Genomic DNA, 17,164 nt, shown 5'->3' with positions numbered 1-17,164 from the left:
ATAAACTCATTATTATTTTAATACAGTTTTCAATATGAGACATAATACACTACATGTGTAATATATTATTAATATTTTGACAAAATATAGTATTTTTTGTGACAAATATTGCTAATACAATGGAGAAGACACATGTAATAACCCAGTAATAGAAGATTATCTTGTATTATGTAAATCATTTATTACATATTCATGTAATATTGTGCAATTATATCATGTAAGTATATACGCTTTTATACATGTTATACATCTATTCAATGTAAAATACTGTTATTTACTAACAATATTTTCTCCTAAATAATATAGTTAGTTATTTGATATGTTATATGTGTAATAAATAAATATATTTGATCACATGACGGGGATCAGATAGAGAGACTGACAGTAGCCATGGTTTCCTCAAGTCTTTATTTCTCAGAACTTTTAACAAACATGGAACAATCCACCAATCACAAGTCAAACATGGAACAATCCACCAACCCCAAGTCATCACATACCCTGGCATAGAAACGCTCACCGATTCGACCAAGTTTTTGGAGTCCTCCGAACACGTACATACATTATGCCAAAGTGTAAATCGGTTATATGTACAAATGAATATACACAGAGGTCATACTGGGGTCATACACCAGTCAACCTGAGACAGACTGTGTGCTAGTTCCCTACGATCTACCCTGGTCTCCTCATCTCCTTGGGACCCCCTCTCCATGTTCATGAGGAGGGCCAGCCCCCTCTCCATGTTCATGAGGAGGGCCAGCCCCCTCTCCATGTTCATGAGGAGGGCCAGCCCCCTTTCCATGTTCATGAGGAGGGCCAGCCCCCTCTCCATGTTCATGAGGAGGGCCAGCCCCCTCTCCATGTTCATGAGGAGGGGGACAGAGGGCCACACAGAGAAAGAGAGAGACCAGAGGAAAAAAACATCTACTGTGCTTTACTACCAGGACCACGGTCATGACCTCCACCTTCTTTCTCCATCCTTCCTGATCTTTCTGTGTCCGTCCTTCCCTCCTTCCCCCCTCCTGGTTTCACAACTCTGTCCTTCCTCCATCTTCACATCCTCTCCTGGAGGGCATCAGGGGCGGAGATCTTTGGGTTCTCAGCTCTGCCCCGAGGAGGAAAAGGAGGAGGTGGAGGAGCATTATTAGGTGGAGGAGGAGGACAAGCAGTGGTATTAGCAGGAGGAGGCGCTGATCTTCTCAGACACCTCCAGATCTGACTTGGCCACCAGAAACCTCAGACGACCTCCACCCAGACGAATCAGATCCACGGCACTGGGGGAGGGGAGGCAGGAAGAGGAAAGAGAGAGGAGGCATTAAGGGGTCAGCAGAGTGGAGAGACTTCCTGAAGGTTGACAACAGATCAATCACAAAATCGCCACCAACATCACCACCATCATCCACATCACCACCATCATCATCTTCATCAGCGCCACACCTCTGGTAGTCCGCTCCAATCAGGCTAGTCCCGTTAACGGCCAGGATCCGGTCCCCGATGTGGAGTCTACCGTCAGACGCAGCGGGCCCGTCCGGAATCAACGTCCTGATGTAGATACCAGGAGCATTCAGAGGGGTGTGCTGGAGGAGGAGAGGAGAGAGGGATGAGAGGGGTGTACTGGAGGAGGAGAGGAGAGAGGGATGAGAGGGGTGTACTGGAGGAGGAGAGGAGAGAGGGATGAGAGGGGAGAAGGATGAGAGGAAGGGAGGAAAGGGGAGAGGAGAAAGAGGAGGTGAGGAGAGAAGAGGGGAGAGGGATGAGGGGAGAGTGTGTGTGTGTGTGCTCCACTCACCAGTCCATCTATGAGTCCCATGCCCAAGCCGAAAGGTCCTTTGCTGAGTTCCACTACAAACACCACACACACACCTTCATCAGAGAGGGAGGGGAATTCACACCCACTAACACTCCCTGGAGAAGAACACACACACACACACAAGGTCTCGCTACAGGGTTACTAACACACATACCCTCTCTACTAATGACAATGCTATACACATGCACACAGGCAAACAAACTTCACACACACCGGGGACCTGTATTACAAAGCAGGTTCAACATACCCAGGATATCTTTAGCTGGCTTCAGTTAACTAAAGCTGAAGTGACCTCACTAACCCCAAACCCTGCTTCGTATAGCAGGCTCTAGAAGTAGGCTGAGGTAAACACCTGCAGTACCAGACACACAGCACAGTGCATGCTCGGAACAGACACAGCCACTAGGAGGCAGCACAGTGCATGCTGGGAACAGACACAGCCACTAGGAGGCAGCACAGTGCATGCTGGGAACAGACAGAGTGCATGCTGGGAACAGACACAGTGCATGCTGGGAACAGACACAGTGCATGATGGGAACAGACAGCTGGGATGAAACAATATCCAACAAGGTCCTCATCTGTAAACTTTCTATGCAACATTTCACAACTTCAGCACAGAACGTTGGTGTTACCAAGAAGGGGTTGCTATGGTAATACGTGCCTTTGCGCTGCCATGGTAACACGGGGTGTTTGCGTACCTTCCAGACCGTTGGGGACCAGGCCGTTGGTCTTGCAGGGGTCAGAGTTCACACCCCTGCAGCAGCCGTTGGTCTGGGGGGCGGGGCCAGGCCCAGGCCCGCCCCCCTCGGGGTACAGAGGGGTGTTGGGTGGAGTCAACAGACAGGAGGGGTCGGGATTGGCCGGTCTCATCTGGGGGGCGGGGCCGTTCTTCCTCAGTATGTTGTGTGATTGGCCGGGCAGTCTGTCCCTCCCCCTGTCCTCCCCCCCTGCCCCCCCGGGCCGAGGGCTGCTGTGAGGGGGGTCCAGCTGGGGGGGGGGGGGTACTGAGTTACACTCTGGACTGTTAGACACCACCACCCCCCCGTAAGGGTTTCTGTGTGTGTGTGGGGGGGAGGGGAGTGTGTGTGTTTGAGGCTGTATGTGTGTGTGTGTGTAAACCTGCAGTAACACTAGAGGGATTAGTACCCTGCCAGCCGTCCTCACTAATGAACCTGAAGACTAATCTCCTTAAGCTTGGTTTAACCATGTCTAGAACCACAACCTGTGTGTATGACTGAGTGTATTAGTTTGTGTGTACCTGTATGTGTGTGTGTCTGTAGATGTGTTTGTAGATGTGTTTGGGTGAGTATCTGTATATGTGTGTGTGTGTAGGTGTGTGTGGTGTATGTGTATATACGTGTGTGTGTGTGTCACTAACCTGTATGTGTGTGTGTGTCGCTAACCTGTATGTGTGTGTGTGTGTGTGTGTGTGTCACTAACCTGTGTGTGTGTGTGTGTCACTAACCTGTGTGTGTGTGTGTGTGTGTCACTAACCTGTGCCTCCTGCCACTCTGCGGTGCAGCTGCTCCCGGTGTGTGTGTGTGTGTTGTTGTGTGTGTTGTTGTGTGTGTTGTTGTTGTGCGTGGCAGGGTGTGTGTGTGTCTTGGAGCGCAGCCCCCAGAGGAAGTGACGGACGTAGAGCAGCTGGCGGTAGATGTTGTCATCTATGGAGGGGTGGTCCAGGTCCACCCTGAAGCCCCCGCTGGGCAGCATGATGGGGGGGTGGTTCTCAAAGCTCTCCAGCAGGTCCACTACACGCACACACACAGGGATGGGAACAAACACACTTATTGTATGTTTAGATATTAAAATATGTCCTATAGAGGCAGACCTCACCTGTCCTGTAGAGGCAAACCTCACCTGTCCTGTAGAGGCAGACCTCACTTGTCCTGTAGAGGCAGACCTCACCTGTCCTATAGAGGCACACCTCACCTGTCCTATAGAGGCAGGCCTCACCTGTCCTGTAAGACCTCACCTGTCCTATAGAGGCAGACCTCACCTGTCCTATAGAGGCAGGCCTCACCTGTCCTGTAGAGGCAGACCTCACCTGTCCTGTAGAGGCAAACCTCACCTGTCCTATAGAGGCATAACCTCACTTGTCCTGTAGAGGCAGACCTCACCTGTCCTGTAGAGGCAGACCTCACCTGTCCTATAGAGGCAGACCTCACCTGTCCTCTAGAGGCAGACCTCACCTGTCCTATACAGGCATAACCTCACCTGTCCTATAGAGGCAGACCTCACCTGTCCTATAGAGGCAGGCCTCACCTGTCCTATAGAGGCAGACCTCACCTGTCCTATACAGGCATAACCTCACCTGTCCTGTAGAGGCAGACCTCACCTGTCCTATAGAGGCAGACCTCACCTGTCCTATAGAGGCAGACGTCACCTGTCCTACAGAGGCAGACCTCACCTGTCCTATAGAGGTAAACCTCACCTGTCCTATAGAGGCAGACCTCACCTGTCCTGTAGAGGCAGACCTCACCTGTCCTATAGAGGCAGCCTCACCTGTCCTATAGAGGCAGACCTCACCTGTCCTATAGAGGCAGGCCTCACCTGTCCTATAGAGGCAGACCTCACCTGTCCTCTAGAGGCAGGCCTCACCTGTCCTATAGAGGCAGGCCTCACCTGTCCTATAGAGGCAGACCTCACATGTCCTACAGAGGCAGGCCTCACCTGTCCTATAGAGGCAGGCCTCACCTGTCCTACAGAGGCAGACCTCACCTGTCCTATAGAGGCAGGCCTCACCTGTCCTGTAGAGGCAGAGCTCACCTGTCCTATAGAGGCAGACCTCATCTGTCCTATAGAGGCAGGCCTCACCTGTCCTGTAAGACCTCACCTGTCCTATAGAGGCAGACCTCACCTGTCCTATAGAGGCAGGCCTCACCTGTCCTGTAGAGGCAGACCTCACCTGTCCTATAGAGGCAGGCCTCACCTGTCCTATAGAGGCAGACCTCACCTGTCCTCTAGAGGCAGGCCTCACCTGTCCTATAGAGGCAGGCCTCACCTGCCCTATAGAGGCAGACCTCACCTGTCCTATAGAGGCAGACCTCACCTGTCCTATAGAGGTAAACCTCACCTGTCCTATAGAGGCAGGCCTCACCTGTCCTATAGAGGCAGACCTCACCTGTCCTATAGAGGCAGGCCTCCTGTTCACTGCAGGGCTGCCAGGCTGGGATGGGTCCTGGTATCTCTGCTGCCTGCTGGTACTGAGTCAGCACTCTCTGCAGCTGCACTGGCTTCAGACACGGGTGCTCCCCACTCAGAGTCCTCCAGCTCCGCTACACACGAACACACACACACGCACACACACATGCACACACACATGCATTTAGTGAGTTAGTTAAGTGAGTTCAAGGCCGTAATCAGAATATATATTGGGGGGACATTCACACATTCCACCTGACATTCAAATCTGGTCAAAATGTCCCCCCAATATATTGATATAAAAATATAAAATAAAAATATCAATGTGCTATGCTACAACAGGCAACCACGCACGCTCTCCGAAAATATCATTAAAAATGTAATTTGTCGCCCCCAATGTTGAATCCATGGCTACGGCCTTGAGTGAGTTACTGACCCACTTCAGTCAGTAGAATTAAGTGTATCCAGGTGTGTGTGTCCAGGTGTGTGTGTTCAGGTGTGTGTGTCCAGGTGTGTGTGTCCAGGTGTGTGTTACCTGTGTGAGCTGCTGGGGGGGTGTGGCCAGGATGCTAACAGCACTGTTGAACTTGGTGAAGAACTTCTCAGCCAGGTGCCTCAGCCCTGCCTTCCTGGCCCATTCTAGAACCATCCGTACACACGCCTGTATCTGGAGAACCCTGGAGCGCTGGAACCAGCCTCGAGAGGGGCCTACACACACACACATACACACATACACACACATACACACACACACACATACACACATACACACACATACACACATACACACATACATTTACTTACACACACATACACACACACAAACACACACACGCACATACACTCACACACATGCAGACACACATACACACACATACACACACATACATACATACACTTACACACACATACACTCAAACAAACACACGCACATACACACACACACATACACACAAACACACACATACATAGATATAAATACACAGATACATACACATAGAAATATACATAGATATAAATGCACACAAACACACACTAATAGGATTAGGTGTGGGAAAACAGTAATCTTGTGCAGCATAGACAAACATGACAGTACTTAACCCCCTCAAAGAGGTGCAATAATGCACACACACACACAACCTGCGGCAAAGTGGGTTAAATCTCATTCCGAAATCTTCAAGTGTGTGTGTGTGATCCTCCCACCCAAACACACCTTAAAGCAAGTCTTCATCAGCAACAGGACCCCACTCTAATCTGCTTAGTGGTGATGTCACCACCTGTCTGTACTGACTGGCATCTCTCTCTTGCCTTCTGTCTCTCTCTCTCCATTTGGAGAGAGAGAGAGAGAGAGAAAAAGAGGAAGTAAGAGAGAGAAACATAGAGAGAGAGAGGGAGAGGAGAGATGAGAGGGAGAGAGAGGGAGATGAAAGAGAGAGGTCATAGAAAAGTGAAAAAGGTTCTTTATTAATTTCTCTCTTTCTCTCTATGCTCTCTTTTACATTGATCTATATTGAAGATTAGAGTAGAGAAGGAGAAGAAGAGAGGAGGAGAGGAGGAGAGATAACCTCTAGAGGACAGGAGAAATCTGTTGTCTAACTGCCTAATGAAGACATATGGCTGTGTGTGTGAGTGTGCGTGTGTGTGAGTGTGTGTATGTGAGTGTGTGAGTGTGTGTGTGTGTGTGTGTGTGTGAGTGTCTGTGCTACAGAGAGCTGTAGATGTTGTCTGCCTACAGGTAAACAGGTCTATTAGGAAGGCCATTCTAAACCGCTTCTCTCCCTCCCTTCCATTCCTTCACCCCTCCCTCCCTTCACCCCTCCCTCCCTTCACCCCTCCCTCCCTCCCTTCACCCCTCCATTCCTTTCCCCCTCCATTCCTTCACCCCTCCGTTCCTTCACCCCTCCGTTCCTTCACCCCTCCGTCCCTTCACCCCTCCGTCCCTTCACCCCTCCGTCCCTTCACCCCTCCCTCCCTTCACCCCTCCCTCCCTTCACCCCTCCATTCCTTTCCCCCTCCATTCCTTCACCCCTCCATTCCTTTCCCCCTCCATTCCTTCACCCCTCCATTCCTTCACCCCTCCATTCCTTCACCCCTCCATTCACCCCTCCCTCCCTTCACCCCTCCGTCCCTTCACCCCTCCGTCCCTTCACCCCTCCCTCCCTTCACCCCTCCGTTCCTTCACCCCTCCGTCCCTTCACCCCTCCCTCCCTTCACCCCTCCCTTCACCCCTCCGTCCCTTCACCCCTCCCTCCCTTCACCCCTCCCTTCACCCCTCCGTCCCTTCACCCCTCCCTCCCTTCACCCCTCCCTTCACCCCTCCCTCCCTTCACCCCTCCGTCCCTTCACCCCTCCCTCCCTTCACCCCTCCCTTCACCCCTCCCTCCCTTCACACAAGGACAAATGGGAGGCACAAGTCACTCTCCGCAAAATGCTGACAGGATGCAAATCACACACACACACAAAGTGGTGTGCATCAGTGTTGTCCCAGGGGAGGTTTAATGGGATAGAGTGTGTGTGTCCCTGTGTGTGTGTGTGTGTGTGTCCCTGTGTGTGTGTGTGTGTCCCTGTGTGTGTGTGTGTGTGTGTCCCTGTGCGTGTTCCTGTGTGTGTGTGTGTCTGACCTTTGTCCATCAGCTGGTTGAAGAGCGACACGTTGGAGAAGAAGAAGAGATAGGAGAACATCTGGGCCTGGATCTCTGGGTGCACCTGGTACCCCTGGAGAAGGTCCTGGCAGTACTGGAACACCTGGGGAGAGGACAGGGGGAGTTGAGAGGTATGTGAATGTGATCATGAATATGAGTGTGTGTGAGTGTGTACCTGCAGGACCCTGTGGACAGGCTCAGGACAGCTGGATGCTCTCCAGGGCTCCGAGCTGCTGTCTGGGAACGGGTTACACTCCAGCAGCCCTGGGAGGACAACGTACAGAGACTACACACACACACACACACACACATTTATATACACACATACATTTATATACACACACACATTTATATACACACACACACACATTTATATACACACGCACACATACACATTTATATACACACACATTTATATACACACATACACATTTATATACACACGCACACATTTATATACATATACATATATACACACACGCACACTCACACACGCACACACACTCAAATACCCACATATACACGCACACACACGCACATACACACACACTGGACAACCTACCTATGCAACATGTAATGAGTTAACAGAGTTAAATGAGTTAAATGACTAAATGTAACACACACACACGTTTCCATAGAGATTAGGCTCCAGCGCTAGGAGGTTGCCATGGGAATGGTGTGGTTACCTTGGTGATGTAGTACACGCATTGCTGGAAGGTGTACATGATCACCTCTTCCAAGATCGTCATGGCCTCCTCATTGGCCGAGATGGTTGCCGACAGCAACGACTCTTTGGAACCTGGAGGGGAAGACATACTACGTTAAAACCTCCATCCATCCATACAGAGAGAGACAGAGAGAGAGGGAGAGAGAGACATAGAGAGACAGAGAGAGAGAGACAAAGATATATATATATATATATATATATATACAGAGAGAGAGAGAGAGAGAGAGATAGAGAGAGAGAGAGAGAGAGAGAGAGAGAGAGAGGGAGAGAGAGAGTACTGCAGCATTAGAACTTCTCTGTCACAGTGAATAATGACTTTTCAACCAAGAAAACTCTGTACTCATCATTAGGAGTGTGGTGCGTATGTGTGTGTGTACCTGTGGGGGTCTCCATGGTGCGTGTGTGTGTGTATGTGTACCTGTGGGGGTCTCCATGGTGTGTGTGTATGTGGGGACTCTCTGCTGGATGAAGTAGAGCAGCTCGATGGAGTTGGACATCCAGAAGAAAATGACCTGAAGGTCTGGGAGCAGGTCAGAGATGGAGAGCAGGGCCAGGGAGGCTGGGTCCTGACTGGACACACACACACACATCAACACACACACACACATCAACACACACACACACATCAACACACACACACACATCAACACACACACACACACACACATCAACACACACACATCAACACACACACATCAACACACACACATCAACACACACACATCAACACACACACATCAACACACACACACACACATCAACACACACACACACACACACATCAACACACACACACACATCAACACACACACACACACATCAACACACACACACACACACATCAACACACACACACACACATCAACACACACACATCAACACACACACATCAACACACACACACACATCAACACACACACACACACATCAACACACACACATCAACACACACACACACATCAACACACACACACACACACACACATCAACACACACACATCAACACACACACATCAACACACACACATCAACACACACACACACACATCAACACACACACACACACATCAACACACACACACACACACACATCAACACACACACACACATCAACACACACACACACACATCAACACACACACACACACACATCAACACACACACACACACATCAACACACACACATCAACACACACACATCAACACACACACACACATCAACACACACACACACACATCAACACACACACACACACATCAACACACACACACACATCAACACACACACACACATCAACACACACACACATCAACACACACACACACACATCAACACACACTACACTACAAGGCAGAATGTGATACGTACTGCTGAGCTTGCTTCTGTGCCAGCTCCTTTGTCTTCTCCTGTAAGACACACAAACACACACACACACACCACACACAGACAGTGGAATTAGAAGCTCATTAAACTTTTACGTTGTGCGTAGGAAGATCTTAACACCAGTCGCTCTCACCAGACAGATCAGAGAGAGATACTACTAACACACACACATACACACACTCACTATCTGACCTACTTCCACCCTGGTGATGTCATCTTCAGTGGACGGAACATGGGAGCTACAGGTGATTATAGAACCTGAAGAGAAGCTTCCAGAACACGATCACACAGACCCCCCCCCACACCCACCCAGGCGACGGTCTGGACCCGACGTGCTATCTTCAGTAGCAGCTTCCCAAAGCACCCTGGGAAGGAGGAGGCAGAGTGTTGCAGGACCAGACACAGCAGGTAGGCTGGGGTCAGCTTGTGGTCGTCACCTGGACACACACACACACACACACACACATACACACATATACACACACACAGAGCAGGTGGAAAAGTTAGAGCAGGTGAAGTCAACAAAGTACATTAGCCCAGTAGATCCCAGTAGATCCCAGTAGATCCCAGTAGATCTCAGTAGATCCCAGTAGATCCCAGTAGATCCCTCACCTCCAGGTTCTATCAGGGTCATGATCCTGCTGAGCAGAGCGTCTTCATGAGCCTGCTCATACTCCAGCTGCAGACGCCTCTTCTGCCCCGCCCCGCCAGGCCCCGCCCCTGCCCCGCCAGGCCCCGCCCCTGCCCCACCAGGCCCCGCCCCTGCCCCACCAGGCCCCGTCCCTCGGGCCTTCACCAGGTGGGGCTTGAAGCTGCGTCGAGGAGCGGGGCCAGCAGCCTTGTCCTTCAACACAGACCCGCACATCCTACAGACCCCCCCATCCCCGCCCCCCTCTCCGGCCCCCTCGCCCCCCGCCCCCCCGGTGTCGTACAGCTGGCCCAGGGAGCGCAGGCGGGTCAGCGTCTGGGCGGGGAGGGGCTTGGCCCCCGCAGGGTCCTTGTACAGGAAGATGTAGTGCGCTCCGAAGGCCAGCAGGTCGCCGTGCCTCAGCGGGGTGGAGCGCTCGCACCGTGAGAAGTTCACCATCACGGACGCCTGCGGCACGGGCTCCGCCGCCACGCAGAAACGCTCCTCGGAGACGGGGGGCGGGCTGGAGGCGTTGCCACGGCGCCGGGAGGCAGCGGAGGAGGTTGCCGGGGCGGGGATGCGACGCAGGAGGCAGTGCAGGGGCAGGATGTCCGGGGAGGACAGGCTGATGTTAGGCCGTGCTGACGGGGTCTCCTGCCCCACAGTGTGCTGCTCCCTGTTCAGCAGGTACACCAGGCAGTCCTGCAGCACAGCACTATATACTCATATATACTGCATATACATATACAGCAACATATATAGTTGCAGCAGTTCAGCAGCTACACCAACAACAGAATATGTATTTTTTTCAATACTATACAATATTGACATAATATATTGATGATACTGTGGTGTTAAATATGGCGTGAAGTACTGTGAAGCACTCACCTGCTTGTTGAAGCCCTGTAGCAGCAGCAGGTGAGGGGACTGGTAGAGAGAGAGTCTCACCCCTCCTCCCCCCTGACTCCCCTCCTCCTTCTTCCGAGCCGGGACCCCCCCCTCCCTCCCCCCGCGGGACCTCAGGGGCCCGGGCAGGGTGGAGTAGTACCGCTTAGGCTCCTCCCCTGTTCCCAGCTGGACCAATCACAGAGAGGCAGGAAGTAGGTTATGGTACATGAACGGTGGCTTCAATCTGACTTCATGTAGTTAACACATTTTACAGTAGCTGTTTCTAATGTTCTAGCTAGCTGCTGGCTAACAGAATCTCCATGGCTGTTTCTATTCTTAAAGCTAGCTGCTAGCTCTGTGGCTGCTAGCTCTGTGGTTGCTAGCTCTATGGTTGCAGCTGCTGGCCGCAGGGTAGGGCTAGCAGGACGTGGCAGCGCCCCCACCTGGTTGAGGCTGGTCTCGCTGAGGCTGCGGCCCAGAGAGGAGCCGGCGCGGGGCAGAGTTCCCTTAGCCCTGTTCCTCTGGAGCTTACGGGCCTGGGCGTTGATGTCTGGGGGAAGAGGGGGAGGAGGAGGGTAGGAGGGGAGGAGGGGGGAGGGGAGTAGGGGGAGGAGGAGGGAGAGGGGAGGAGGGGGAGGGGAAGGGGAGGAGGGTAGGAGGGTAGGAGGGGAGGAGGGGAGGAGGGGGAGGGGAAGGGGAGGAGGGGGAGGAGGAGGGGGAGGGGAGGAGGGTGCGGACAAGACACGGTGTGATGAAGCAACTGAGTCAGAGTTGAATCAGATTGATTTGATTCAGGATTGACTAGTTACAGTAAGACAAGCAGAATCAGGTGAGTCAGGTGAGTCATGCAAACCAAACGACTCCAAGCCAGCGTGCTGAGCTGCTGTCTGATGGACACATGGACGTGAGACACATAAGGCACGAGGTCCGCACACACACACACCAAACACACACACCAAACACACACACACCAAACACACACATTGTATGACTCTCACATCATGGTATTGATATGGGCTTGGAAAGGAGGGGGGCAGCTACAGGCGATCTCCATAGCGATGGGCACAGGTGGTCTCCATGGCGATGGGAGGGTGACAGACACCCCTACCTTTGGAGGTGGGCGTGGCAGAGGTGGAGCCACAGTGGGTCTGAGCCAATCGGGAGCGAGGAGGAGAGCTACGGAGCCTGCCCAGCCCGGACCGACCAATCAGAGCAGCCAGGAAGGGAGGGGTCTTAGACCCAACTGTAGCAGGGGGGCAGAGGGGGCAGGCGCCACACACACACACAAGTACAATACACGCGCACACAGGCACACAAGTACAATACACACACAAGTACAATACACACACAAGTACAATACACACGTATACACGTACAATACACGCGCACACACACATACAATAAACACACACACACACAGTATTTCTCTGAACACAACAGTTTCTGTGAAACTGAGGAGAGAGGGTTAGGATGAGGGTGATGTTAGTGTGTGTTCATGTTAGTGCCATTAATGTGTGTTAGTGTGTGTTAGTGTGTGTTAATGTGTGTGTTAGTGTGTGTTAATGTGTGTGTGTGTATCTAAATGTCACACTTGTCATCAATCAGACATTAATTCCATGTAAGGTCAGTCCATGATTCTAATTTATCACCCTTGAGTACACACACACACACACACACATATCTACACACACACCTACACACTGCTGCAATGCAGGTGTCAAGCCTACAAAATTATTTTGTACCAGACTCAGATGGAGACTGACAGACAGAGACAGAGAGAGAGAGAGAGAGAGAGAGAGAGAGACAGAGACGAGAGAGAGAGAGAGAAGAGAGAGAGAGAGAGAGAGAGAGAGAGAGAGAGAGAGAGAGAGAGAGAGAGAGAGAGAGAGAGAGAGAGAGAGAAGAGAGAGGAGAGAGAGAGAAATTGAGGGTAAGAGAGCAAGGAGAGGAAGGAGAGAGAGACAGTCAGTCCTTCATAACCATGGCAACAGTGGCATGTTCTGGATCGTATAAGGTTCTGGTCTCACAGAACCAGGACCCTAGAACACTCCTTCATTCATAAAATCCTCAGACTCTCTCACTGGCTTCAGCTTTCAATCAATCAATCGACCGGTCAACCACGCGTCCTCTGCTGCACTTAAAACCCCACCCCCCTCCCCCCAACAGGAAACACTGAGCTCAGCAGACACACACACATGAAGAAGACAGGTGTGTGTGTCTGTCTGTGTGTGTATGTGTGTGTCTGGTGTGTCGGTCTGTCTGTGTGTGTCTGTGTGTGTCTGTGTGTGTCTGTGTGTGTCTGTCCTGTGTGTGTCTGTGTGTGTGTGTGTCTGTGTGTGTCTGTGTGTGTCTGTGTGTGTCTGTGTGTGTGTCTGTGTGTGTGTCTGTGTGTGCTTACAAAAATGTGAAGAAGAGACAGAGAGAAAGAATGAGGTAGGGACACAGAGGGAGAGAGAGAGAGAGAGAGAGAGAGAGAGAAGAGAGAGAGAGGCCAGCTATAGGATATATATAACACTGTCAGCTCAAAACACTTCTGTAGAAGTTAACAATGATTATAGCTGTTCTATCCTACTATTAACTCACACACACACTCCAAACACATACACACTCCAAACACATACACACACACACACACACTCCAAACACACACTCCCAAACACACACACACACTCCAAAAACACACACACACACACTCCCAACTAACGTGTGTTTCTGCTGAGTTTGACAAGTGAAGAAGAATTATAGACCAGCAGCTTTATGTGTGTGTGAATTAGAGTGTGTAAGTGTATGTAGTGTGTGTATGCAGAGTGGGATGTGTACAGTGTGTGTACAGCGTGTGTACAGCGTGTGTACAGTATGTGTGCAGTGTGTGTGCTCACCAGCGGTGACCGTGTCCTTGTCCTTGGCGTTGAGCTCCTCCACCTCCGCCCTGCTCCTCAGCTCGAACCTGCGGGCGTGACCCTCGCGAGGCCTCCAGAGCTGCTGCAGTAGCAGGGGCTTCTCTGTGTCCCCTAGGGCCCGCAGGCACTCTGCACGCCACCCCCGGACCCTCCGTCTCGCCCTCCCCAGCCCCGCCCTCCAGACGCCCAATCACATCGCAGAGCACGTAGGCGTGGGCGTGGGCCTTGTTGAGGGAGTAGCGGTCCAGCGCCTCCTTCACCAGCTCGCGGGCACTGGAGGTGGGCGTGGCCAGGACAGACTTGTAATTGGCGCCGGGACAGACGGCGTCCCCGAAGATCTTAAGCACGCCGGGGGCGGAGCTCTGGGTGGACAGCTCTGAGGGGTCGTCGGCCGGGCGGTCGGGGGGCTCGGTGACAGAGCGGCGCTCTCTGGAGGTGTGCTCCACCGGGGCGCGGTCACGGTAACTCAACGTCCGGTAGAGAACCTGGGGGGAGGAGAGGGGTTACCTGTGTGTAGTGTGTGAGAGTGTGTGTGTGTCTGGGCTGTGTGTGTGTGTGTGTACCTGGGTGAAGGTTCTGCTCTGGCGTTTCAGCCGGCCTCTTGGAAGGGAGGGACATGCTGGCCCCGGAGGAGGAGCCGTAGAACATGCTGCTAACAGGAGACCCACACTCTGGTGACCTGACACACACACACACACACACACACACAGAGTAACACACACACACAGAGTAACACACACACACACAGAGTAACACACACACACAGAGTAACACACACACACACAGAGTAACACACACACAACACACAGAGTAACACACACACACAGAGTAACACACACACACACACACACAGAGTAACACACACACACACAGAGTAACACACACAGAGTAACACACACACACACACAGAGTAACACACACACACACACAGAGTAACACACACACAGAGTAACACAGAGTAACACACACAGAGTAACCACACACACACACACAGAGTAACACACACACAGAGTAACACACACACACACACAGAGTAACACACACACACAGAGTAACAAACACAGAGGTAACACGCATACAGAGTTAAAACAAACGAACCGGTAGCATGTTTGTGTGTGTGTAAGTGTGTGTGTGTGTGTGTGTAAGTTTGTGTGTGTGTGTTTTGATACCTGGGTGCTGCAGAGGTGTCCTCCCGTGCATGCGTCAGGGTTCAGGGGTCAGGGTTCAGGGGTCAGGGCAGGGGGGATGAAGGTCACACCCTCCTCTAGCCACTCTGTCTCTGCTTACACTGACACACACACACACACACACACACTCAGACTTTGCTGACACTGGCTGCTTCGTTTGTGTGTGTAAGTTCCTTGAGCAGGGATCACGCGTGACCATATTAAATACCCGGTAATCCCTAATCACCCATTTGGCGGCTGTTAACTCAACCCCGTTCTAACGGGCCCCTCCCGTGAACCGCGTCTGGGCGCGGGACATCAAACTGGACGTCAGGTCTCTGTACCGGGTAACGGGGACTGTCCTCTGGTCTCGAGACTTAGGTAGAAAGAAATGTAGCGCGCAGAGCCTTTGTCTCGAGGCTCCTCAGAGACGCTTAAAGACGTTCTCGTTTAGATTGAGCCTACTCAAGGTCAGATTTAGGCTTCACCCGGTTAGAATACACACACCGGTACCGTTACGGCGAGATGCTGTACGTTTTCAACCTATGTTTACAACTATCTCAGATCACCGGCTACTTGTGGCTAGTTTGCGCAGTTTGGTCGCCAATAGCAACCGCCAGACCAACAAAAGGCACGAGCTAAAGCCTTAAGAATTAATCCGCTAATGAGACGGCTGTGCACGCGAGCCCCGCTCGAGACCAGCCCCCGGGGGAGTCTGAAGTCTGTCCGTGTCTGGAGAACCGTCTTCAGTCAGAAAAAAAAAACCTTCCGTTTCTGAATACTACCTTATCACTGCACCGATGTGAGCGTGCGTTGCCGCCCGTATCTTCAACATGTGACAAAAAACACAATGTTTACCAGACGGGTCCATGTAATATAACCCTCTATCACAATGTACTCAGTCTGTTCAGACAAACTTGCAGTTTATATTTCACGTCATTGTTGGGCTCGTGCAAGCAACAGCGCTATGTCGGAGGTGTAGCTACCTGCTATCGCGTTACCGATTCTCTCCTCCCGCTGTCTGCAGTGCGTGGCTCCATAGCTCTGGGAAACCCGCGATGCCGTCTGTCTGGAGAACCCCCGGGATAAGTAACGGTAATATCACCTGCTTATAGAGCCGTTTAGCGCGTCCCGGCGTCGTTCAGTCACCCGTGAACTTCGTTGTCCAAGCGCTGCTACCGTGAAACGTGTTTATTAACCTGTTCTATATGCGCGTCTCCACTCACAGTCCTCCCGGTTGCTCTGCCTCCGGCAACTGCATTCCGATCCACAACGGCGAACCGACCTGTGACGGAAACACACGAGGACCACAGCCGGTTCTTGTCGGTAAGGGCTGAGTGCACCTGCTGATGCGCAAAGTGTGGATACAGACTCCGCGTGGCGGGCACGCGCGGCACGACAACTATGCAGGTGGAGCCGCCTGCGCTTTTTTGGGTGAGGCGAGCAGAATAATAAGATCCCCCAAATGTACACCACCCTTTTCTGATCCCACAATCATCTACATCAAGAACAGAATACGAAGAAAGACACCGGCGGTTATACAAAACGCTTCCAACAGACAGGAGAGTGATTCGCCAATCAGAACAGACACGAGATTGACCTGAGCGTTCAATCCCGTCTCCGCTATTGACCGGACTCGACGACAGCGCTCTCTGATGGCTAGTTACGGTTACTGCAGCCGCAGATCTGGTGTTCCTGACACCGTCACGAAAACACAATCAGATAAACAAACAGCAACAAGCATATCAGTTATAAAAGTTGTGTTTTTATTAAAACAGCAACATATATAAAATACAGACACAGTCAGCAGTACCATCACTAAGCACCAGTCACGATCTGAGATAGTCAGCAAGCTACACTCATGGAGGGGAAGATGGG

The 17,164-nt window shown here is 51.7% G+C and overlaps 1 protein-coding gene across 1 annotated transcript; it reads right to left on the bottom strand.

Moving 5' to 3' along the window:
• Positions 1-841: 841 nt before the first annotated feature.
• On the bottom strand, positions 842-14,768 carry radil (Ras association and DIL domains). The gene is given in 21 exon segments (XM_067259035.1): positions 842-1,271; positions 1,435-1,574; positions 1,787-1,902; positions 2,506-2,794; positions 3,302-3,558; positions 4,932-5,085; positions 5,487-5,659; positions 7,573-7,696; positions 7,769-7,879; positions 8,280-8,392; positions 8,739-8,890; positions 9,690-9,727; positions 10,014-10,141; positions 10,317-11,034; positions 11,221-11,406; positions 11,664-11,770; positions 12,329-12,463; positions 14,100-14,274; positions 14,276-14,605; positions 14,684-14,719; positions 14,721-14,768. Coding segments are annotated over 21 exon segments (3,630 nt in total). The 3' UTR covers positions 842-1,171.
• Positions 14,769-17,164: the final 2,396 nt, after the last annotated feature.

This window comes from Osmerus mordax, chromosome 21, assembly GCF_038355195.1.
Source record: "Osmerus mordax isolate fOsmMor3 chromosome 21, fOsmMor3.pri, whole genome shotgun sequence".
Classification (NCBI taxonomy): domain Eukaryota; kingdom Metazoa; phylum Chordata; class Actinopteri; order Osmeriformes; family Osmeridae; genus Osmerus; species Osmerus mordax.
Note: the sequence above shows the minus strand (reverse complement) of the source record. Positions and strands in the feature narration are given on the sequence as shown.